At 35.6% G+C, this 25,105-nt stretch overlaps 1 protein-coding gene and 1 long non-coding RNA gene across 4 annotated transcripts in view; one reads left to right on the top strand and one right to left on the bottom strand.

Moving 5' to 3' along the window:
* SPAG16 (sperm associated antigen 16) overlaps positions 1-25,105 on the top strand; it is a 981,678-nt gene that overhangs the window by 665,459 nt on the left and 291,114 nt on the right. For all 3 annotated transcript variants that reach the window (XM_073218142.1, XM_073218143.1, XM_073218144.1), the window contains exon 14: positions 24,513-24,578. In XM_073218142.1, coding sequence (XP_073074243.1) covers positions 24,513-24,578 — 66 coding nt within the window. The remainder of the gene's footprint in view (positions 1-24,512; positions 24,579-25,105) is intronic.
* The window catches only part of LOC108397066 (uncharacterized), a 513,643-nt gene that overhangs the window by 410,204 nt on the left and 78,334 nt on the right, over positions 1-25,105 (bottom strand). The gene's annotated exons all lie outside the window — the stretch shown is intronic.

The following is a 25,105-nucleotide window of genomic DNA, read 5'->3' as shown; positions in this document are numbered from 1 at the left end:
CACGCTATGAAGGCCAGATGTAATGCATGACTCATTCTTCTCCATTAAATTCGGAGACTACTTAGCCGTTTAAATATCACTCTGGCCTAGTCAAGCAAACTGGCAATGCTTCACTTTCTCTTTGACTCACTCCTCCCTCAAACTTTGTCAGCCACTTTCAAAACATCATGTTATGTTGGATTCTATGTATATAATGGTTCCCATGTTCACCTCATCTTTACATTCATTCGACCACTTCATTAGTGCGGATTATCTGTTGCTAGAATTAATGAAATCACCTTCAAAATAATCTCCTTGTGTTAGAAGTACACTTTACGTATCCTCCCTTCTTACAGTCAACAAATTTCGCTTCCTAGAACGTGAATGTATTCTTAAGTCTGAATTCCATGTCACCTACAAAACTAAGAACTAAAACTTCCTCATGAAATAAAGAATCCCAGAATCTTGCCCCAGACACAATTCCTGGCTTACTGTCCACAACCCTCTAACATCTCTGACTTACAATAATAAGAGCACTTATGACTGCCCTAAATGCCAAGCACCGTCTCACACGAAATCCTGTTTCTCAAATGTGGTGGCCCTTCCCCTGTCACCAAAATCCTCCTCAAGCATCAAGGCCCATAAAAAATGTCATCTCTTGACTGGTTAGCCAGAGACGGGTAAGATTCCTCAAGGGAGGAACAACCTAAGACAGGCACAGTCGCGGGGGGGCCATTAGGTGAGAATTTGGGGATCAACAGAGGTGAGGCTCAGAACCTCACCCCCCCTGCTTTGAGAGAAATCTTCTGCATCCGTGGATGTCTTGCTGCCCTTGTCTAGCCTGGATTAATACTTAGTCCATAGGCACACACCTGATCATCTGATCATCTACATTTGCCCTCTTACAGCACTAAACTATGTTTTCTACCTTTATCTTGCATCTACCTACCACTTCAGCATTTTATTAAAAATAAAAATAATAATAATAATAGAGGGAGAAATGTGGGATCAACATATAAATCAAGTACAAAAATCAAACGAATATTCATATTTGACCTGATTGTTTATAGGTCATAATGCATGATCAAAACCGAAAGTTTCTGTGATGAATGCCCTTGTACTGTTCACCATGTAAGAATTTATTCACTATGTAAGAATTCGTTCACCATGTAAGAACTTGTTCGTTATGCTTCAGAAGATTGAAGACTGATGAGAATTAGACTTGAGATGGATTAATGATTGTACATTGAGCATTGACCCCCCTATACTGAATTTTATTGTTGTTAACAACCATTTGATCAATAAATATGAGAGATGCCCTCTCAAAAAAAAAAAAAGATATCCATAGAAGAGGATATGCACCCATTAAAAATAACAACATAGATCTATGAAAACATGACTACTACACATTACTAAGAGAAAAAGTCAATTGTATTCATATCTTGTTAGTGGAAGAGGATATTGGGAGGGCAGTTTGGCAACATCTATCAAAAATTTAAATGCAGAAATGCTTTAACTCAGACATTCCACTTTTCTAAATGTAAATATAACAATAATTTATATAATCTATAATCTTGTAAGTATAATAATAATTAAATACAATTATTAAGGCCCTATGTTGTACATCTGAAATCAATAGAATATTGTATATCAACTATATTCCAATAAAAAAACTCAAAGAAAAAAAAATGTCATCTCTTTCATGATGCTTTTCCTAGTCTCCCCCGTTTCACTCCCAACTTATAATTAAATATTCCCATCAAACTTTATTCATACCTCTGCTTACTGCATATCTACTCCCTATCATTTTTATAGTTGTTATCATGTATGTCCTTATTGAGCTTGAACTCAATGAACACTTAAGTTTTTCTCCTTCAGTACCTAGGACAGGGCAATATTTACAGGAAAAAAAACCTACAATACAATAAACATATACTGCTTACTGAAATACCAAATAAACTAAAAAGTAGCAATAAAATAATTTACAAATATACAAAATAAGGATAGCATAGGGGACAAAACTATATATTATAGAAATAGAACATGATAAAAATTGTATTGATAACTGGGTGAATTTAGATGGATGTGTTTTTAGAAATGAGAAATAGAAAAGCAGAAAGGAAAATAAATCAAAATTATTCTTTGATGTCAGGTTTTCAGGGAAAAATTATTTTCAGGTACTAAGTTTGTCTGTATCCAGAAAGAGTGATTTTATAATTTGCAGAACTGTCATCCTTTGTTACACTGTTGTCCTTCACCTACTCTGTTCTCTGGGGGTTTGCAACAGATTGCACACCAGGAGCTGAGGACACACGGTACTGAAGTCGGGAGGCACAGAAAGGCTCGGTAATCAATTCCCCACCTTGCAAGTGGTGCTGTTTGGCTCCATTCACATTAACTTTTCAGTGTTCTATGTGAAGAAAGCCTCCAGACAGTGCAGAGGGAGGGAGAGCAATAAGACCGCTGATTACAAATCAATCACTTTTATTGCTGCCAGAGCTGGTAACAGAGCACAGATGACAGACAAAGCAATGGTTATGTCCAATAATTGAGTTGTTTTTTAGGAGAAAAGATGATGTCTTTTCAATATTCCACTCACTTAGAAAATGTATATATTGTTTCAAACATCAGGTAGCACAAAATAGAAATGTAAGTTTTAGTAGTGTACTTTATTGTGAACACTGAATAAGGCAGATTTGATTTGATTTGGGTACACAGCCAAAATATCAGTGATACTGTTCCACATGAAACATGGAAGGTGCACATTCCCTAAATTAGGGGTGCTTCACGTAAGACACTACTATTGAGTAAATGTGTAAAATGCACTCAAGACTTGGGCAAACATCAGAAAATGGAGTTTTATAAGCATGGGTGTATGTATTTCTTTCTGGAAAAAACTAACATTATGACAGTGTTCTCATGATACACAAGTGAAATATCTGTCTGGGTTTGAACACATCAGAGTCTCTTCCAGTTGGACCTTGCCAGGACTTTGTTGAAATAACTTTTACGCTGTCAAATGTTCTAAGTAAATGCCATTTCAGTGTATTTGTTTGCTTGTTTTTAGGGCCCTTACTTTCTCCCTCCTTTTTGTACATCATTACCATCAAATGTAGCACCCACATTAGCTGTAGGTGGGACAAGAGATAGTATAAAACATACTTTAGTGATTAGACAGCATTTACATGGAGAAGAGGCTGCAAAACTATAAAAATAATGTTTACTTTTATAAATAAAATTCAAATTAGAGGTTAAAACTCAATTTTTTTCTTTGAAAGTGATGAGAGAACACCTGGTGTGTATAGAAGCATACGGTGTAACAGAAAATGTCCCATGTTACGAAGTTGTAATTTATTCCCACAACCATCATTGACTTCTACAACATTAGAGCTAATTACTTAATTTCTTCCAATCATATTATTAAAAATAGAAACAATGATACAGACTCCTAACATGAGATCATGAAAATATTGAGATAACAAATTACATGCCACTATGTTTTAGTTGCTCAATACGCCATTTGGTCATTATTTTCTTGAAAAAGATCCACTCCCAAAAGGAAATAACAGAAAATAAGCACTATTGGTGTGTACTATGCTATTAGATATTTTCACACAAACCATTATGCTGAACTCAGAAAGAGCATATTTTAACTGGATGGAGAGACTTTATTTGTTCTAATAAAACCCTAACTTGCCCAAGCTCTATCAGTAACCATGGTTTCCACATAGTACTCGTAGAGGTGGTCATGCTTATTTTTCCTAAATAAGACTTTCTGCAGTACCAGGTCTGACTCAGAGCTTTTCCTAGGAATACAAAAGGGATAAATAAAAATGTAAAAGAAAAATTACTAAACTGTCCCTTGATAACTAAATGGTATATCATAAATTGGAGTGTCTATGCAAATGAAGTAAATAATTAAAAACTCCAAGAACAGCATTGACTAGGTAGTTGATGACTGGCAATTATAAAAGCTGAATTTTTAATATGCATACATCTAAGGAGCCAGTAAAAATTAGCTCTCAGACTAATGGACTTGCCTTTCTTCTAAGGCAGAATTTTAATGAGAGCATTATTTATAACAGAGAGTCCAAGAACCAGGTTATTCTTGCTTAGTCTCATTTTTTAAATTCCTGACACCTTATCCATTAAACTATGAACTTCTTTACCGAAGAATAATACTTTATGTGCTAGGAAGTAAAGGTCAGAGTGACCTCGGAAATTATCCACACTATATATACTCTAAAGATGTGCCACTTAGAAGTAAAGAAATTATATAGCCTGTGTTTCTAAATACCCAAGAGGTATGTGCTTCTTTTATATATTCCACATGATTAAACTATATTCCATATAGTTTTACTCTTGCTGCTACACAAATTGTTACATTTCTACAAACTTTATGTGCGCTGCGATTGTTTCCTACCTAAGTTTAAAATTCTTGAAGCTATTACATCATTTTGTATATACTTTAAAATACTTGACTGGTTTTAATAATTTTGGATACCTGTATGTTACTTAGCTGTTGATTTTTTATGGCCATTGAAAGGGTTGTATTTTTCCTTCGGCACACCATTTTACTATTGACAATCTGATTAATAAGCATCACAGAGTCCATCAGTGCTCTTCTTAAGGTTAGATTATTACTTTCCAATCTTAAGATTTCAACCAGAGCTATCTCTGCTCTTGCTGCCGTGACCAATTCCCCCATAGTTGTGACTAAGCAATGACTGTCTGGCAGATGGCATCTCAGAAGATTTTATTGGCTATATGATGTCCCCCTGTAAACTATGAGTCAGGCAAAAACCTGGTCTCAGGATGAGTAAAAAAAGTGGTTTACTGCTTCAAACAGAAATTCACCAGTCCCCTTTACCCTCATTCCAGTGCCAACCTAAAATCATATGACCGACAGACAGTGATAGAGGAAACATTATCAGAGGGAATATAATAAGTGGGCTCTCATTTGTCCAGGTATGTCTGCTTCTATCTTTCTTTTCTTTGTTAGGCCCTCAGCATTTTATAATCTTCCACATCCACTCATAAATACTGAGGAATTTGGGCTGTCTAAGACATCTTAGGTTTTATTAAAATTCTCAGGACATAGGTCAACATCAGACAGCAGTGGATGCCCAGGATAACACAGATCAACCAGAGCAAAGCCAAGATTTCCTCACTGGGAATCTCTGTTTAATAAGGTGGAGAATGTAAAGTTGCTTAGTAAGCTTGGATTTTCAGTGCAGTTAAATTCTTTTTGTATGTTTTGGCAAATTTTTTTTCTTTTTAATTGCCTATTTTATTCCTTTGCACATTATCTTGTTGTGCCTTTCTTTTTTTTTCTGATTTATTTGAAAGAACCTTCATACATTAAGACTATTCTTTCCTTGCTGCAAATATTTTTTTCAGTTTATCATTCCCTTTTCATTTTTATATTCACAATGTGTAGATGTTTTCTCTATGATCAAAAATATCCATATATCTGTTAATATTATCTTTCTTATTTCTGTGTTTAGAAAATCTATGTGAGTTTTGATGTCAGTTAAATATTTGCTTACATTTTTCTGTAATTCTAGTTTGTTGTCTACAACAAATATAATTCATTTTGGTATATGATGTGAAGTAGATCTCTATTATTTTCCAAATACATAACCAATTGCCCAAATATCATTTATCAAAGGAAATTTTTTCTCTGCTACTTTGAAATATCTTATGTAAAATGCAGTGAGTTACTAAGTACACTGTATATGAGCCTTTTACTAGGCTTCTTAATCTGTTCCAGTTATTTAGTTATTTTTACCCCAATAATCAGTGTAACTCTTGAGGGGAAATATTCCCACCCTGTGGCAAATAACCTTTCGAGCCGAAGTCAGTCAAAGGTAGAAATAAAGTGGGAAAAACCTGTTCATTGCCTACAAGCAGCCACCTGCCTCTGCTCGCCTGTGTCTCTCACAGCCTGCAGCAGAAGGCCCCCCACCTAACCTCTCCCGGTCCACTGGGCCCTTGCTCTCCGCCCACTTTGTAATTGCCTATTGATACGGAGATGGGCTACTTCTCTCCAACCCTTGGAAACACCTATTGATATGGAAAGGCACCAAGGCCAGGTGAGAGATTCTGGAAATACTGCAGTTTTGCCCACAGTCAGAAATGTTCTATTCTCAGAATACTGTACAATTCATCAGGTGGTAAGTACTCAGTTTTTTCAATTGTTTGTTTAACATGAATATAGCTGATCATATAGTTTCTCTCTTTTGAATTATCAATATAATGATGTAATTATTTAATAGAGTTTAAAACATTTAGCCATCCTTGCTTTTCTAGCATAAATCCTAGCTGGTATGGTTTTATTTCATTAACTCATTACTAATATTCTTTAGAATTCTGCATATGTAAGTCTAACTGAGGATGTTCTATAAGTTTCTTTCTGAACTATCATAACAATATCCTCAGTTATATTTGTATAAATTATATTCCAATACTGGGAACTAGGAAAAGAGACTATCTACATGGCAGACAATAGTGAATAATTTCTGCTGCATGTGGGGCATATAAGAAAAAAATGAAAGAATCCTCATGACAGATAACTCTCAGCTCCATGTCCCAAGAAATAGTGGGATATCTCAGGTTAAAAAGTAAAGAAAAATCTAGGTAGATCCCTAATAACATCCTCTCATCTGGATGGTTGAGGCCTGAAGAGAGAACAGGCCTGTAGAGAGATGACATTTAAGGTACCTACCACCACGTCAGAAGAGCAGCTATACCTGGCACATTTAGTACAAACATAGTCATATCAGACCCAAAGCCTTTAGGCAGCTGAACTTGTCCCAGGTGTGGGATTAAAAGCTGTAAAAGAATAAAACAATACAGAAAATCATAGAAAGGATATGGGGCAAAAGCTTGAGATAGTCATCCAGAATGCTGAGAGGAAAGGAAATGTAGTGAAAAAAATCAGACAAAAGCCATTTACATAGTTAACTAGCTGAAGAAAGCTAAGGTACTGACTCTTCCATAGGGACCCAATGTGAACTCCAACAGGATGTTGGGAACTGTTAGTGGATGTCTCCATGTTTACTGTACTAACTACACAGGACATGCCAACTGCCTATCAGCCCTTACTATTTCCCTTCAATTGCCATAATGGATTGCTAAAATTCCCCAACACTTTCTTTGTAAGTGCATGGCATCATTCCCTCATCTTCAGCTACCAATTTTTTATATGGATCCCTTTGGTAATTGCAGTCAGGATCTAGGATGGAGAACTCAATTGTTGCCTGTGTTCAGCATATCCTTTTATTTCTAATAATATCTAATGAAGGATATAAGGAAAATTTTCCCATTTCTGGTCTATCTTTCTAATGCTCAAAATAATATTCTGTTGCCTCAAAGTCCTAAATTCTATTAAAGAAAACTGCTGGAAGATATGTTCTTGTTAAACATATTACATCATACCACACTTTCACACAATACAATTCCAACCCCTCACTTACAAATCTGGCTCAAAATATTATTTGTCAGAAACTCTCCCTTAAGTTATATATCATAAAGACTGACATTACAAGAAAATTAGGATATCTCAACTATTGAATCTGCTTGGTGAAATCTGCTATTTAATAAAATTGCCATAAATTTAATAATATAAGTGAAGATGAAAATGTAGGTGCCTGATGGAAACTTAAGTGACCAAGATACAGCATTTGAAGATAAACATTTAAGGCATTTAAAAATGGAATCTGAGTTTATGTCATAAAAACTGAGTTTATGTCATTCTCAGAAAAAAACAGAATATAACAGATTTTAATTAGGAAGGCAAGGATTTTCCTGAAAAATTTTAAAAATGCAGATGTAATGCACTTTAACAATAAGAGGTAATGGAGTCAATTTTTAGTAATAACCAAATTTGGATTTAATTCCTATAACACTTTAATATATGCATTTCTAATATGGTCATATACATACAACTATTCAGCATATGTGTGGAAATGAGCATATTAACTATTCTTTTTAAAAGTTAAAAACTATAATGATAGTTACTGGCTCTTTGTCCCCTTTAGAAAAGCTGCTGGATATAGGGTCAATAGCAAAAATAAACAGTAGACTCTTGGAATAAACTACTAGACAATTAAATTTTAAGTGAAAAGAAGTTACTTAAATTAACTCTAAAAAGAAAGAAACCCCAAATACCTAACAAATAATTTAATGAAGAATGTGGAAGAGCTGTACACTAAAAACTACAAAATATTGGGAGACAATTTAAAAGACCTAAATATGTGCAGTAATATATGATTTGCATTGGAAAACACAGTCTCATAAAGATATCAATTCTTCCCAAATTGATTGTAGATTCAGTGCAATAACAATACAAAAATCCCATCAGTTGATTTTATGAAGAAAAGACAAGCTGATTCTAAACTCCCTATGGAAATTCAAAGAGTTGAGTAAGTTCTGGGACTCTAATATATATATATCATGGTATACTTTTTTTTACTTTAAATATATATGCAATTTTTGTTTGTCAATATACATCAATAAAACTAGGGAAAAAATAACACTGGAATACTCTGGGAGAACTCATATTTTTATAAATTGTGCAGGATCAATTTTATATCTGTATTGAAGACAATAAAATTATTCCCCCAAACTTATGCAATATGTGGAAATTAGTTCCAGATAAAGCATAGACCTGAAAATGAAATGTAAGTCAACAAATTTTACAGATGATAATAGAAAAGGATATTCTAATATCTTTGACATTTAGGTAGATGAGGATTTATTAAACACTCCTCAAAATGTATTGGTACCAAAAAAAAATTGATAAATTGAGTATTATAAAAATCAAGAAATTTTGCTCATTAAAAAAACCTTTATGAAGAAAGACAACCAAAGTGGGAGATAATAGCTGGAAAAAAAACCTAGGGTATAGAAAAATAAAATATTCACATAAATCATAAGAAAAATACAATTTCCCATTGAAGAAAAACAGAGGGTAAAAGATTTGAACAGTATACTTATAAAAGAAAATATGTAAGGGGCTAATATATGAAAAGGCATTCAACATCACTAGTCATCGGGAAAATGCAAATTAGAAACAAAATGAGGTACCACCATATTTTTGCTACCAATACCTGAAAGTAAGAAGATGGGAAATACCAACTGTTGACAAGGATGTAGAGTAAGTGGAAAAAGAATATGCATAATATCATTATTTTTAATAGCCACTACCTAGAATAACTTAAAATGTCCATCAACAGTAGAATCAATAAATAAACAGGCTAACTTAATGTACTGGAGTATGATGAAAACAAAAATGCTACACACGCACAAATGAATCTTGCAAACATAAATTTAAACATGAAAAAGTATATAATTTGTAATTTGGTTTATAAAAGTTGAAAACCAGAAAAAACTAATCTGTATAGTTAAAAATCCAAATAGTGGTTACATTATGGGGTGATGATGACTGGGAGGGGCAATAAGGAAGGCTTCTGGGTGCTAGTGATGTCATGTAGGAGTTTTCACTTGGCATAAATTTGTCAGTTTAAACACTTATGATTTGAGTACTTCAATGTATGCAAGTTATTATACTTCAGTAAAAATGTTTTCTCATAAAATAAAATGGAAATATGCAAAGAAAAACTGCAGGCCCTCGGGGAAAAATATACATCCTTAAGACAAAGGCAAAATTCAAATGCAGCCCCACTCATTAAGTCCAAGAAAAGGAAATGCAAACATAATGATAACTAAGTGAAATTGATTTATTTTTATCTCAGTATACATCGTCATAGCTCTTTATGTCTTTATGGGTAGTGCTTAAGGAAAAACGCATTCTGATGTCTGCACTATAAAAGAACATTATAAATTCAAGAACTGTGCTTGAGTTTAGACTTTTCAAAAGTAATTGTTAATTCTCTTAAGTAAAGATTTCTGCCTTGATTACAACTGATTAGCAAAATAATTTCTTTCATCATATTCCCTTGTACGGAATCAAAACCTCATTAAAATAATTATATGTCTATATTTGAATGTATTTTTATCTATTTAAATATGTATTTTATATACTAGAGTATATATTTAAGTACAGAATCACACAAAACATATCTATTCGATCTTAAATGAATGGAAAACAGTGGTATGGATAATTCAAGAATCATTTTCATTTGTATTTGAATTTAGAATGCTTTGCCTGATTTTAAGGCATATTTATCTTCTTGATTAGAGTTTGTTTAGCCTGATATTAAAATTAGTCTGCATTACTTGAACATATGACACCTGATCTTGAAGAATTATATCTACAATATATTGATTAACAGGAAGAAGCTATCTGGGGATTAGGTATTTTATACCAATACTCATCCAAAAAGATCAGCAACAAAGTGATAAATGAAAATTAGCTGTGAATTAAAATCAATCATTAAAATAAGGACATGCCTGAAAAGTAAAATAAAATTAATAAATTGGCATAAAATGGAAATTAGGATATCCCAATTTTAATCCTCAGTTCTATTCCACTGTGTGTGTGTGTGTTATGTGTGTGTGTGTGTGTAGAAAGCACATGTGCTATAATAAATAGATCACAGGCTTCAGATTCTGGCAAACAAGTATTCAAATACTCAGTCTGTTCCCTATTATGTATGTTAGCAAGTTACTTGGCCTCTTGCAGTTCTTATAATACCATGTAACTTGGACTGTGATAGTGGGAATTTAACCACCATGGCATGTAAGTTAATAGTTTGATTTGGTAGGGCAAACTCAGTGAATAAGCAGGGCCAGATCATGAGTTGGAAAGGTTTGTGTGGAAGTTGATGAATTCAGTTTGTTATAAAGTGAGTGTAATGGGACCATCCAGTTTTACTATGATCAATAGCAGGTTGAATTTAGAGAGATCTGGGCTGGAGATGTAAGTTACAGAGTTATCATACATATGTGGCAGAGGGAGCTGGGGCATGAACCAAGGACCCTAGGATGGAGGGCAGTGCAATGAGAAAGGAGAGTCTGGAACCTAGAAACCCAAGATCAACATTTAAGGGAGACCAAGAGTATATTATTTTGGATCTTCTAATCTGATGACATGGGTGTACCATCCATACCATTTGTCTCTACATAAATATAAATAAAAATAAATTTGAGCAAATAGAGAAACTTATTTAATAAAAGTAACTGATTGCAAAATCTCTGGGTACTAAAGCAAGAATATAACTGTACCAGGCAGGGAGCTGGAACTGGGAGACCTCAGGGATCCTGAGAGTATGCTCTCCTCCTTGCCTCTGCTTCCACCTGCATGTCTTCTTTATTCTTCCACGACCTTATAGGTTGAAAAGAGTTTACACCACAGATGCTGGGTTTTGTGTCCCATGCATCCAAGAGGTCAAGTCAACATGAAAGTAAAATTTAAGTCCTTATTTTGAGTTAGAAGATGGATATTATTTAAGATGTAAATCTCACACATTTTCTCTGCCCCTGTATTACTAGCCCAGAGCAATTTGACTACTTGTCCTGAGACACTGAAACTCCCCCTCCCCTTGGCTACAGGGGCAGGCAGGCTGACCAGCCATGTGCCAAGAATTCTGACTCCACTAACCACTTTCAGACCTAAATGAGACACCACACTGCAGGCATGGAATCAGGTATATTGTACAATCGTCAAAGTACCTTGATGGTTCACCCCAGTAGTATAGGGGACTTTGATTTCCAAGAAGCAAACTTCACTTGAATCCCACTCTGAGATGAGTTAAAATACATATTTGGTCATTCAGAAGACCAAAATATATATCTCAGATATATTTGGTTTTCATCCATAGTTCTGAAAATGCTTCAGAGCCATAAAGGTGAAATGGGTGTCTTCTGATGTTGATGAGAGATTTTTGGACCCCACCCAAGGGCAGTGGCTGGAGATTGATCCAGCCAGTGGTCAATGATTTAGTTGATCATAATTATGCAGCAAAGCCCTCACACAAACCCGTGAAAATAGAGCATTTTGCTCTCTCCTTTGCATCCTGCTTCTCTGCTGGAGAGAGAGCTTCTAAGCTTGGGGAACCAGAATGTTTCCATGTGCCAATGAGCCAGGCCCAAGCTCCAAGGACAGAAGGTTCTTTATTTGGGACTTTGCCCTATGTAGCTCTCCATTCGTCTATTAACTCGCACCCTTTACATTGTCCTGTGTTAAACTGGTAAACATAAGTTTTTTTTTATGAGTTCTGTGAGCTGCTCTATCAAGTTAATCAAACCCAAGGTGGAGGTCATTGGAACCTCCGATCTATAGCCAGTGGGTCAGAAGCACAGGGCACAGCCTGTGTGTGCGACTGGTGTCTGAAGGTAGTGGGGAGTGTGGTCCTATAGGACAGAGCCCTTAACCTGAGGAATCTGGTGCTGTCTCTGCACAGATAGTGTCAGAATTGAGTTGAGTTCTTGGACACCCCGCTGGTGTTTGAGAACTGCTTGGTGGTGTATACGGGAAAATTCCCTCCCAAGCACACACCTTGGAATCGGGTCGGACACCTAATGGACACTCCTTCCCCCTCCCACGGATTGTGCAGTTATAGGTTCTGCATCCTGTCCACAGAAATCTGTGTGCCAAGGGGTGCAACTGTGGAGCAACCTGCTGTTCTTATTGTGTAATAGCCAAGGCAATTTGCCTCCTTTCCCATCTCACACCACCTCACTTGTCTCTTCTCACCTTAGCTGGCCTGCACTTTCCAAATAAAGCTTTAGCACATGAATCCGTGCTTCAGACACCCCTTTCTGGGAAACTCAGGCTAAGAGAGGGAGCATACTGCTTAGATGGGTTTCAGTGCCCCCTCTCTCTGCATGGGACAGGAAGGCAAAGTACCACCAACTTGTCTGCTAGGGCACCCTCCATGCAATTCTTTGGCTTCGAGGGCACAGGGGAACTTATTTCCAGAGCAGAAGAACCACAGCTATCAAGTCAGATGCCCTGAAAGATATCTGACAGGAATTAAGAGAGTAGTCACTAAAGATTATTCAGTTATTTTATTATTCCTTCCTTCTGGGTGCGAGAGCTGCATGAGCTTCCATTTTACATTTTCCCCTCTTTAAATAGTTGAATGAATCTGATCAGATGAGATGTGACTATAAAGAGGTTATAATTCAGTGAGAAAATAATATTTTGGGAAATTCATTGTAACTGATTATTTTTACAGATTGAGGTAGTGACATATATATGTTATAGTTGATAACTGATATTTTTGTATATGTATCATATATATATGATATTTTGTATATATATACAAAGTTTTTGTGAAAGTTTTAAAAATGTACTCTTTTCAATATACATATAATTACTTTCAAGTGTAATTATATGCCTTTATCAAAATAGTTTTCTTACAAGGTCTATCTTTTGGATTTCCAGAAACCAAATTATCAGCTGTTTCAGTTCAATTTGCAGAGTTAAGGTAGGGAAGACCCTGGTGCAATCGCCTTCTCTACCATAGAGATAGAAACCATTGAGAAGATGGGTTAGGGCTTGATGACCAGTTTTTGTGTGACCTTTGGCATCTGTGTTTTGATCTTTCAGAGTACCTCAAATCTCTGCCTTTCCATTGCTTCTTATAAGCATAACACACATCTATGCATAGTCCAGAGTAACTATAGTCACAGCAAGACAGAAAGCAATACAGAAAAGCATCATTTACTACAAAATTAGGTCTTCCAACCTCTGAGGAAAAAAATTCAGTAACTATTCTTCATTTCTCACCTCACCATCAGAAGGCACTATTTAGCTTTCTTCCTTTCCCTGTAAAGCATTCAGCAAGTTTTATTAAGTGTACGATATGTAGAGCACCATAGAAGGGCTATAAATACTAACCAAATTATATATCACTGTCCTTAGCAATAATAATCTCACAATCTGCTAGAGAAATCATTTTGTTTAAATAATTTGTTGTGTTCTGAATTCATGATTAAAATGCTAAGTTTTACTACAGTTATCATGTGCCCTTACTCACATCAATTCTTAAATGAACCAAATTAGAAAGTTAGAATTCCAGAGAAGGCAGTAAACACAAAAACTTAATCAGTGTGTTTAAATTCACAGTAGATTTCAAGCAATACCTAGAATCTGGCAATCCTTGTTGGAAAGGCAATGCATAGGGCAAATTGGAAAAGCACCTAAGAAGTTTTCCACTGACTATGTATGAAGGACAACATAGGGTGTCTGGTAAATCACAGGCTTTTGCTACCTATTTTACTAACTGCTTTCTTTTAACAGTAAGATTTCAGACTCAGAAGAATCTAGGAGCTGAAACAAGACAGAAGACACTGTCTATTTCAGCCCCAATCCCAGCTCCAGCCCCATATCTTTTTTTTTTATTCTTGTTTTAGATAAGAAAAGAGAATTTAGAAAACAAATTAATTCTGATTAGTTTAAACAGCTGTCAGGTCTCTGAATTGAAGCAAAGTAATATAGCTGAAGAAATATGGACTTAGCAGCCAGTCAAATCAGATTTGGAATCTGTCATTTGGCACTTGCTGTATAATGTGGGCAATTTACGTAGGCTCTTGATGTCTGCTTCTTCATTCTTACAGGGTGATAATACTTATGGTAAGATTTTTGTAAGAAATCAATTACAATATTTGATGTATGACACATACAGGGCACCTGGCTTGTGGTAAACAGAAGTGAGGCCAAGGATTTATCAGCAGCAGAGTTAAACGAAGACCTGAAGCATCAAAACCAGTACACTTCAGTAAGAGTTCCTAGTCCCAGAACTTCCTTAAAAAAGCTCTACAGAACTAACAAGATGTTTAAAAGACTACTAACCACATGAAAGATATTTTAATTTTTCATGAATAACTGAAGTTAACAGTGTTATGCTGAACCTATGTATTCATCAAACTCTTCAAGACGCAAGTTGTTTAGGCCAAAGTATCCCAACCAAAATGAACACAGCCCCCACCTGACAGCTGCTTTCCCTAGTTGCAGGCAAGGCTCCCTACGGAGAATCTCTGAGTTCTTAAACCAGACTCCCCAGGAAGAAAAACACAAGTGGCTGTGGGCACACCCACAGAGTTCTGATACAGTGGTCTGGAGGGCATTTGAAACAGTTTCCCAGGTGACGTTGATAAACCGAGTCTGGGACTGCACTTTGAGAATTATTGTATAAGGAATTAGTCTCTCAGATGCTTCAAATACAAGGCAATAAAGAAATGTAAACTAACGGGGAACATATGTTTACATAAAAATTAAATAACATAAGATCTATCTATCTATCTATCTATCTATCTATCTATCTATCTATCTATCTATATATGTGCACTTAGGGTAACTGTCTCCTTTCTCCATCCCTTCATGGAAAACCACAATTCAACCAAGACATCTTTGGAAGCAGGGTCCTTCCAAAAGTATGATTATACCAAGGCTTCAGGCTGCATAGTGCTTTACATACTTTCATTAACTAAACTTTACCTAACAACAAATACTCTGTTGTTGTTGAACTGTCCTTAAAGAAGGTATACTCAAATCCCTTTCCCCAACACTTGTGAACGGTACTGGATTGCAAATAAAGTCTTTGCAGAGGTAATTAGGATGAGGTGCAGTGAAAACTGACAGAATATATTCCCCCTCCAAGTCCTCAAAAGGATCTTGTGCTACTGATACTTCGATCTCAGACTTCCAGCCTCCAGAAGTGAGAGAATAATTGTCTTTTGTTTTAAGCCACCCAGTTTGTGGTACTTTGTTATGGCAGCCCTAGGAAACCAGCACACCCCCATTAACTCCGTACCTACAAGATTCTTGATCTACTTTTCACATTTGCTCCAAATCTTAACATTTTTTTGGTGTATTTCTCCTCCACTCATTTTTTTATTGTCCTTTGACAGGCTGTGTTAAGGAAAGAAAAGATTCAAGAGGAGGGTGTGGCAAGTGTGACCTCATCAGCTTGCGGTCACTAGAACTCAAGAAAGCTACACCCCTATAGAGACACTCTTCTGAGCACGTCCCTCGGGCTCTGTATCAGGTTCCACAAGCTCCGGGCCCTGTTTTGGTTGTCTTGTGCTCTTAGCTTGAACACCCTGGTCCACTCACTTATTTCTGGCTCTGATCCTTGGGTTTCCTTCTGGCACTCCATTCCCCTTGGTCTTTGCTTCAATACCCTGCAGTGCCCTGCAGCCAGACATGATAAAGCTTTCCACTTGCCCTTCATTTTTGGCTCTTGCCACTTGGATTTATCTCATTCTTCCTTGTCTATACTTAAGTCTACTCTTTTTTAAATTTTTTATTAAGGTATGATTGATATACACTCTTATGAAGGTTTCACATGAAAAAACAATGTGGTTACTACATTTACCTATATTATCAAGTCCCCACTCATACCCCATTGCAGTCACTGTCCATCAGTGTAGTAAGATGCCACAGATTCACTATTTGCCTTCTCTGTGTTACACTGTTTTCCCCATGATCCCCCCATACCATGTGTACTAAACATAATACCCCTCAATCTCCACCTGCCTCCCTCCCTACCCGCCCTCCTACACCCCTCCCCTTTGGTGACCACTAGTCCCTTCTTGGAGTCTGTGTGTCTGCTGCTGTTTTGTTCCTTCAGTTTTGCTTCATTGTTATATACTTGAGTCTACTCTTAACAATATAATAACTCCTTATCCAAGAAACTCACTGAACCTTTCTTTTCCATTAATAAATTTCCAATCAGTCTTTATTTTTTTAAATTTTGGTATCATTAATATACAATCACTTGAGCAACATTGTGGTTACTAGATTCCCCCCATTATCAAGTCCCCACCACATACCCCATTACAGTCACTGTCCATCAGCGTAGTAAGATGCTATAGAATCACTACATGTCTTCTCTGTGCTATACTGCCTTCCCTGTGCCCCCCACTACATGATGTGTGCTAATCATAATGCCTCTTATTCCCCTTCTCCCTCTCTTCCCACCCATATCAGTCTTCTTTCATTAAATTAAATGTGTCTGAATCCTGAAGGCACAAGATCTTTTACATCCTTCTCCACTGTTTATTCTCTTCTCCACTGACTGTGGGGACCTTGGTACGTTGACTCTTCCTACTATTTTAGGTTCTACTGCTGTTTTCAAGCTGTGTTCCTCCCCTTCCACTCAGTAAACACTCCCACTTTTGCCCTTTCTCTTCCTTGTTCTTTCTTCTGTCTCCAAGAGGTCATCCCAGTCTTTAATACCTGTTTCACCCTGCTCTTCCTTCCATTGTTGCCTGACATAGTGGTTCTCAACTCTGCATTGTTTCTTAAAACTATGCTTATTGTAAATGCCTGACCTCATGTGGTGGTTTTACATAGAGAGTTTTATTTTGTTAATGCAGGAGAATTTAGATATTTTGTCAAGGAAAAAACACTCTACAGGCAGCTTTGGTTCAGTTGGGGCCGCCTGCTTTACCCCATCTCTGTGTTCTGCCTAACCACTATGTTGGACATTGTGACAAAGGCTTATTTTCATCAAAGAAATTTCCAGAGTGTTTGCTACTTTGATGAAATGGAATTGATTAAACATAGTCTAAAAGAAAGTGATATATATATAAACAATTCACTCAATTTTCATGCTACAGGGAACATTTTTTAAAACCTTCCTTTCTAAGTGGCACCCCAAACCCTGTGTGAAAGCTTTTCCTCCTGGGGAAAAAAGAGAGCTTGTTTCCTCAGTGATTCCAACTAAAACAAAGAAATCAAAAAAACTATATGCTAAAAAAAACTACACAGCAGAAATTTTGTAGAGGCAAGGCAAACTAACATTAATAAATGAAGCTAATTAGACTTGATTTGCATATTTAACTCATCTTAATTACACATGGATTCAGCAAACATTTTAAAAGCTGCAATCATTCTTTCACAGACATGGTTAGTTATTTATATGAAAAAACAAAACCAGTAGCCTTTTAATGATGATTCTGTTTCCAATTTATATGCCAATGGGATTATTTAAGTAACAATAATGGACTCTATTTTTCCTTAACAATTTATAAACCTGTAAGGTTAAATTTCTTTGGTTTCACAAAGTAATTTAAAAAATTGCTGAAAATGTGAGTGTTATATAAATTACTCATTATATTATATGTTTTACCGTGTTCAGTTAAAAACAGGATCTTCATAAAATTCTTTAACAACAACTTTAAACTTGATAACTAAGATAATAGCTATCAAGAAACAACCTACATCTAGCTGGTAATGAGTCGTTTTTCTCACCGGAGAATGTTTTTCTCACAGCTGGTGTAAACTTTAATTCTGCTCACCCTTGAACACGGTTTGCTTTGTTTTCCTTAATAGTACTTTTCCTTGGTTACAAAATTTGAAATAAAAATGCATAGAATATAATTGAATGATGTAATTCTCTTTACCTCAATAAATTTTATTTAGAGAACTTTTCTTAAATCTTTTAAAACTATTTTACTATAAACAGTTATTTTCTAGAACTGTACACAAGAATAATGCCATGAGGAGACAGTGCCTCTGTACTGCTATGTGATGGGTCAGCAGGGCTAAATGGGGTGGCTAGGGTGCTATGGACAGGAGAAAAACAGTGCACAAAATTTTGCTCTGTGCAGCTGTCAAAAGGATGTGACAATTATTAGAGTTGCGTTTCCTAGAGTTCCTCTCCATGAGGATCCTTTTATAAAATAAAAAATCCTGACAGGTTAACCCTTTTGCCTGAATTGCCTTGAAAACGCAGAGGTCAGTGTGGTGAAGAAAGGAACATTGTTGAAGGGCAACTTCACCAAACTTACTTAATAACTTTCCTAGGAATGGTGTGTGTGTGTGTATGTGTATGAGTGCTAATTCAAAAATATTTATTAAATGCCTCTCATGAGCCAGCTCATTTCTGCGTTAAGTAATGAAGATAATAGACATCATCCCTGCCATCAAAGCATCTGCAATTCACATATTGTTATTCTGTAATAATTACCATTTATTGAGCACTTGCTAAGTCCCAGGCAGCCATCTAAGCACTTTACATGAATTGACTTGAGTTCTTTCCATGAAACCATTGTATTGTGCAGATACCCTGTTATTCCTATTTTATGGATGAGAAAACAGGCTGAGACTGTTCCAACGACACAGTAAGCAGCAAAGCCCAAATTTGAGTTCAAATAGTGTTACACCAGGCTCCAGTTTTTGTGAGGAGTTTGCCTTAGGTTGTATTGGTTACAAAGGCAGGAGTGCATTAGGTCAGTCTTAGAAGAGTAGTTGGTGTTGGTCACTGAGGCTCATTTTTTGTGTGTTATAGAGGCGGAGGGGTGTTAATATCAGCCTCAGGAACATGTTCACTGTCGTGAGTCTCTGGCCAGTTGGCAGAGATTCCAATCAGGAGTCTGATGCTATTTGGCTTTTCTAAAAGTGTTCACTGGAGTTAGCTGTCATTGGTTAATTGTTAGTTACACAGGTTTAAAACAAGTTCTGGTTGTTTACTTGTAAAACAGGGGTATAGAACTATTACTAATTGATTGGACAGGTTTAAAACTAGTTCTGGTGTGTGTTACCATGGCTCTAGGACACTGAGTCTTTTCCTGGGAGAATGGTGATTTTTTTTATTTTCAGTGGCCAGTGAAAATTGGTAAGAATAATAAAGAATAGAGAACTATAAACTAATCTAGAAATAGTAATCTCTTACTGTGTAGGCACCATAATAATCACTTTATGCAAATTCTTCCAACTGTAAATGGGAATTTAAAATATTACCAATTTCATATGGTAGATATTAAGAGTTGCTATACATAAAATACTTAGCATAGTGGCTATACAACTGAGAGCTATTACCAATAACTTTCCAAAGAGCTGAGTTCTATACTCTGCAATTTTACTCCAAGGATCACATTCTTCACCACCACAGTATACTACCTCTCATAATAAAATGCATATAGAGTATGATTTCATTTATGCAAAAACTGAAGTAGATAACATAACACAGTAAAGATATACATGCACAGATTATTTCATGAAATGCACCAAAGATACTATTTATAGTGCTTACATCTAAGGATGAGCTGAGGTAAGAAACTAGCTTTTTATTGGAATGTGCCCTCTAATATTTGATTTTTCAACCGTATTTCTGTATTTCTTTTTGCCAATAAAAATTTGTGGAGATATTTTTACCAAGAGGGGTATGAAGGCACTTTCTAGAGTGATGGAAATGTTCTGTATCTTAAACTGAATAGCAGTTACACAGATATATACATACATAAAAATTCATTGAGCTAAGCCCATAAGATTTGTGCATTTTACTATAAGCTATATGTTATATGTCACTAAAGAAACTTTAATACATCAAAAAGAAATTTTTGAAAGATAGCCTTTTTAAAAAAAAAACACTGACTTGGGAAGGCTCACTTTATATTTTCAGAAGAATATTGAATTCATTGGTTAAATAAATAAGCCATTATAAATGAGAAAGGAAGAAGAAAGTATGTGAACATTATTTCTTTAATGATTTTACAGATATTTTTAGAGGTGGCACTTATTTTATGAATATTTGTGATTTTGTGTTTTATGATTTTTATTAGGACTAATTTTTAAGAGTTTTGTAAACTTTTGTCTTACGTATTAGGTTTGTGATACCTATTATTTTAGTATTTTTTCAGCTTTTCACATGACACTATGGATAGTAGGAAAACTTTTAATATTTGAGAAAACAAGGTTAATAATCTTACATAGGGTTTATGTCAGTCGGATTAGGTTGTGTTATGGTGACACACAGCCCCCAAATCACAGCAGTATTTGTATCTTGCTCATGTCTGTGTCCTATGTAGGTTGGAAGGGAGGGCTCTGCTCATTGTACTCACCCAGGACCACCATGACCAAGCGGCCACTTTGAATGCTGCTGGTTTCTGCTGGAGGGAAAATATATCACTGGAGGGTATTGTACCTCTAATTAAATGCTAGAAAGGTAGGGTTGGAGAGATCATGAAGGGATATTACATGTCATTTCCACTCATAACTCTTGGGCCAGAACTCATTACATGGCCACGCACAACCACAAGGTGGGCAAGAGGTGCACATCTACAAGAAAGAATATTGGAAAAATTTCTCAAAGGGCACTGAAAATTTGTCCCCATCTTCTCAGTTCAATATCTTGCTCATAAAGGGTTAGATCTGCTTTGTATTCAGACAAAGCAGAGTTCCTGTCTTGGCTCAGCACTCTGTCTCTGCCATAACGGAATGGTGCTTCTGTTTTCTCACCTCTAGAATGGGAACTGCAATAGTACCCATCTCATTGAACTGTTGTGAGGATTAAATGTAATAATAAAAGTAAAACATAATGATTTAAGTATATAGTACACACTCAATGAATGTAAAGCTGCCTTCTTCACCTGGAGTCATCGATTATCTCTAGGTAGTTGTTTGGAGACAATGGCAAATTAAATGGGTAAATATGCTATTAAGTGAGAAGCAAGTTACAGCAAAGGAGTTGAGGGAATAAGAAAGTGCACATTCCATGTCATGACTGATCAAGATGAAAATAAATATGGGAGGATGACCAAGCTCTCTATCCAAAAAATAACTAATATCTAGTGAGGGTAGGTTTTTTTTTTTCAATTTCAGTTGTGATCTCCATTTAACTGTTTACTTTTTTTACTCAGTAGCTATTTATCAAATCCTTCCAGAGCTGTCTTGGGCCTTGGAGATGATAAAATGGTGGATAAGACAAGTTTCAAACAAGTTTCTCTTGTGGGGCTTAATTCTGTAGGAAAAAACTAACAATAGACAAGGAAACAAATTCATTAAGTAATTTTAGTTAATGATGAGTGATATCATCCATGATTTATGTATCAAGAGCTAATGTTTGTTAGGTTCTTACTTTGTGCTAGGCATTTTACCAACACTTCAAGTACATCATCTCAGGTTAATTTGCAAAACAAACCTGTGTGTGAAATATCACTGTTTCACTGGACACTAGTAATGGTGTTTAACCTATAGGTCTATTTTAAGAATTAAATAAGGCAACTAAAGCACAGTGAAGTGAAACAATTTGTTTAAGGTCATACAGGTATTAGGTAGCAGATCCAAGAATTAAGTTCCAGATGTTTCTAACACCAGGTCCAATAAAAGAAATCATTATTGCATACAGCTTCTCTGATAGACTCAGATACTGGAGCAATGCCATGTTAGGTCACATGATTTATTTTGGTAAGAATCTTCCCTCTTTTTCATTTTTTTCCACCTCTTTGAAAGAAAGCAATTTTGACAAGAATTCATCAAAAGAGTATTCCAAATTGTAACATCCCAGTTTGGGTATTGCTTTTGATTAAGGTTGTTTGCAGACTAGAATATTAGTAACCCACATATTCCCTAAAGCACAAAAGGAGTAGATTCACTTTTATCTTGGGAACAAAGCTGGATAGAAAAGCTTTTATAACTTTTCTTAATTCATGAAACATTTATCTTTGAGTCAGGTTTTGTTACAGCATCACAAATGTGGTCCGTCAGCATTTCCATTATAACCCTATATTTCCAGGGCTTTTCAAGAGTGCCATAGAGATTCTACTATGAATTAAAACTTGGCATTCAGGATTTGAATCGGAAAACTCCATTTTCCTTACCAATTAATCAAGTAGTTTAGAGGTTCTCAGTTTAGAAGTGGACCAAATGTAAAACTTTTATTAATGCAAAAAACATTTATTTAAGGCAAATTTGTGAATTTAAATGTTTTTAAATATTAATACCCCCTATAAATACTATATAACTATACATTATATTAGTTCTCAAAGAAAATTAACCATCAGATTTCCTAAGTAATATATGAGAGCTAATTATACTTCACCTTTTTGGCTTTGTAAGTAATTCATTTCCTACTTTGGGAATTTAGATGATTTGAAGTTTTCAGCATAATCGGTTTAAAGTTGTAATGTTATCAGGACACCGAACCAGAATAACATGGGCAGAGTGGAATTTTGAGAGAGTGCCAAGGTATTTTCACATACATTTATGAAATTTATATTCTTGTGGGAAAATTTTGCATTCTATGAAAAGAGATGAATAGCATTCATTAATTCTCTAAATAGATATTTGAAATTTAGCTTGCTGAGCACAAAGAACTAAATAGAGCTTAGTTTAAGGCTTTAATAACATTGCTTAGTTCCCCAAATACTCCATGAATGTTCTATAACAATGAAGATATATGATGATCCTCTATCTTTAATATCTCATTTTGTAGTCTTCTCTGTAACCTCTCTTCCAGCCTTGAATGGTTTAAGACTAAGTAAATGTGAGGTAGTGAATGAAAGTAGACAAAGCCTTTTGAATGAGCCATTTGTCGACTTCTTTCTGACTGACTTCTCTCCAGCCACACTGGCTTCCTTGTATACCAGAGCCACACCGGGCGGACTCCCAGCTTGCAATATTTGCTCTAGCTTTTGCTCCTTGACTGGAATACTTTTTTCTCCAGATGACTGCTTGGCTGACTCTCATATTGCCTTCAGTCTCTGTTCGTATTTTACTTTTTGAGTGTGGTCAAAGCACATCCCTCTATATGATCATTTAATTTGCCCTTACCCCCTTCTGATGTACCTTACCCCACCTGACTTTTCTTCTTTTCCAAATACTTGTTATCTCCTAATACACTGTATACCTTTTTAAAAATATCTATTCTTTCCCATACCCTAGAATGTAAGGTCAATGAAGGTAAGGTGCTTCGTTTTATTCACTGACCTATCCTAAGGACCTAGAATTGTGTCTGACATATATTAATTGCCCAAAAATGTTTGTTGACTGAGTATATTATTGAATTGATTCTGGGTTTTAGCCCATAACAAAAATTAATAATCAGTATTCTAGATATAACTTTCTCTGGTCCTTCCACAGAATTCAGGTTATTTCCCTAATACAGTTAAGAATGCCCTGTGAACACAGGTGTCAAAATGAAAGACCCACATTTAAATCCCCTTTGTAATGTGTTATGGGGCCCACTTTTCCTGGAATCATTTGAACTGAAGCTTGGTAATTTTTGTACTTAAATTTAATTCTCGCTATTGTTTGGAAAAGATGACCTGAATTGGTAAGTGTCAAGTATGGTTTTCATAAAACAAATGCTTATTTTGTGTTTAAAACAAAAACAAAAAACTACCATACATGTTTTATAACATTTTTATTCATGTAATAATTTTAATGCCACACTGTTAAAATTCAGGAATTAAAACATGAACTTGTAATTAAAAACCAAAAAGAAAAAAGAACCCTACACCTCCAGCAGGGGGGGAATGATGTGCTGGTAACAAGAGCCTTCTGTAAGGGCATCACTAGTGGGCCCCAAGGCTTGAAAACTATGCTAGTTGCAAAATGGAGTCATTTAGTGAGAGTTCACCTCCAGCTCAATGGCATAAAAGTGAGAACACTAGAATTTCAGCGTGGATACCAGGATTTGTGACACACTTGCCAGAGAACTCTGTCTGATTCTGAAAGGCCGCTATAAAAAAGCTGCCATTTTCATTCATGTGAATCTATTAATTTTATTATTGGACTAAAGTGTTACTTAAAACCAAAAAATTAATCGTTCTTTAATTTATTTTCACCTATTGAATGGAATTTATTTGATTTTATTTCTGCTTTGTCTTCCCAGGGTAAATGTGAGCAGTCACTTTATGGTCATATGCATTCCATCAATGATGCCACCTTCACACCAAGGGTGAGTTCAGCTCCCCCAATAAATTGTTTTAGTGCTTAATAGATGTGAAATCATTTTAATGGAACAAAGGCTCAAGGGAAAATGGTAAATTAACAAGGTGAAGAGAACAAATTTGGGTATTAATGACAACAGAAAAAATATATAGATAGGGTAGGTTTGCAGAAGTAACCCACGCACACACACGTACACACACACACAAGCACACACAAAATATGCAGTGGTAGGAACATTGGAAATAATTCTCCTATTGTACTTAGCTCCATCTAAACATATTTTGAAAGGTTCTAGTCTAATTTGGGCTTAAAGAAAATAAGTGAAATATGGACTTGTAAATATTTATGTAGAATCATAAAAAGAATGAAAATGCTTGAGAGGAAACCCAAGAATGAAAAAAAAAAGTCAAATAGTGACTTTCTTCTTATTAGAACACAGCAGCCTTGATTTGACAGCTTTTCAATTCCTCGTGGAAAGGTTTCAAATATATCTTTCTTAATATAAACTGATGACTTAGTAAAAGTGTTTATCCA

The sequence above is a fragment of the Manis javanica genome, chromosome 12 (assembly GCF_040802235.1).
Source record: "Manis javanica isolate MJ-LG chromosome 12, MJ_LKY, whole genome shotgun sequence".
NCBI lineage: Eukaryota > Metazoa > Chordata > Mammalia > Pholidota > Manidae > Manis > Manis javanica.
The sequence above is the reverse complement of the archived record's forward strand: the minus strand, read 5'-3'. Positions and strand labels throughout refer to the sequence as shown.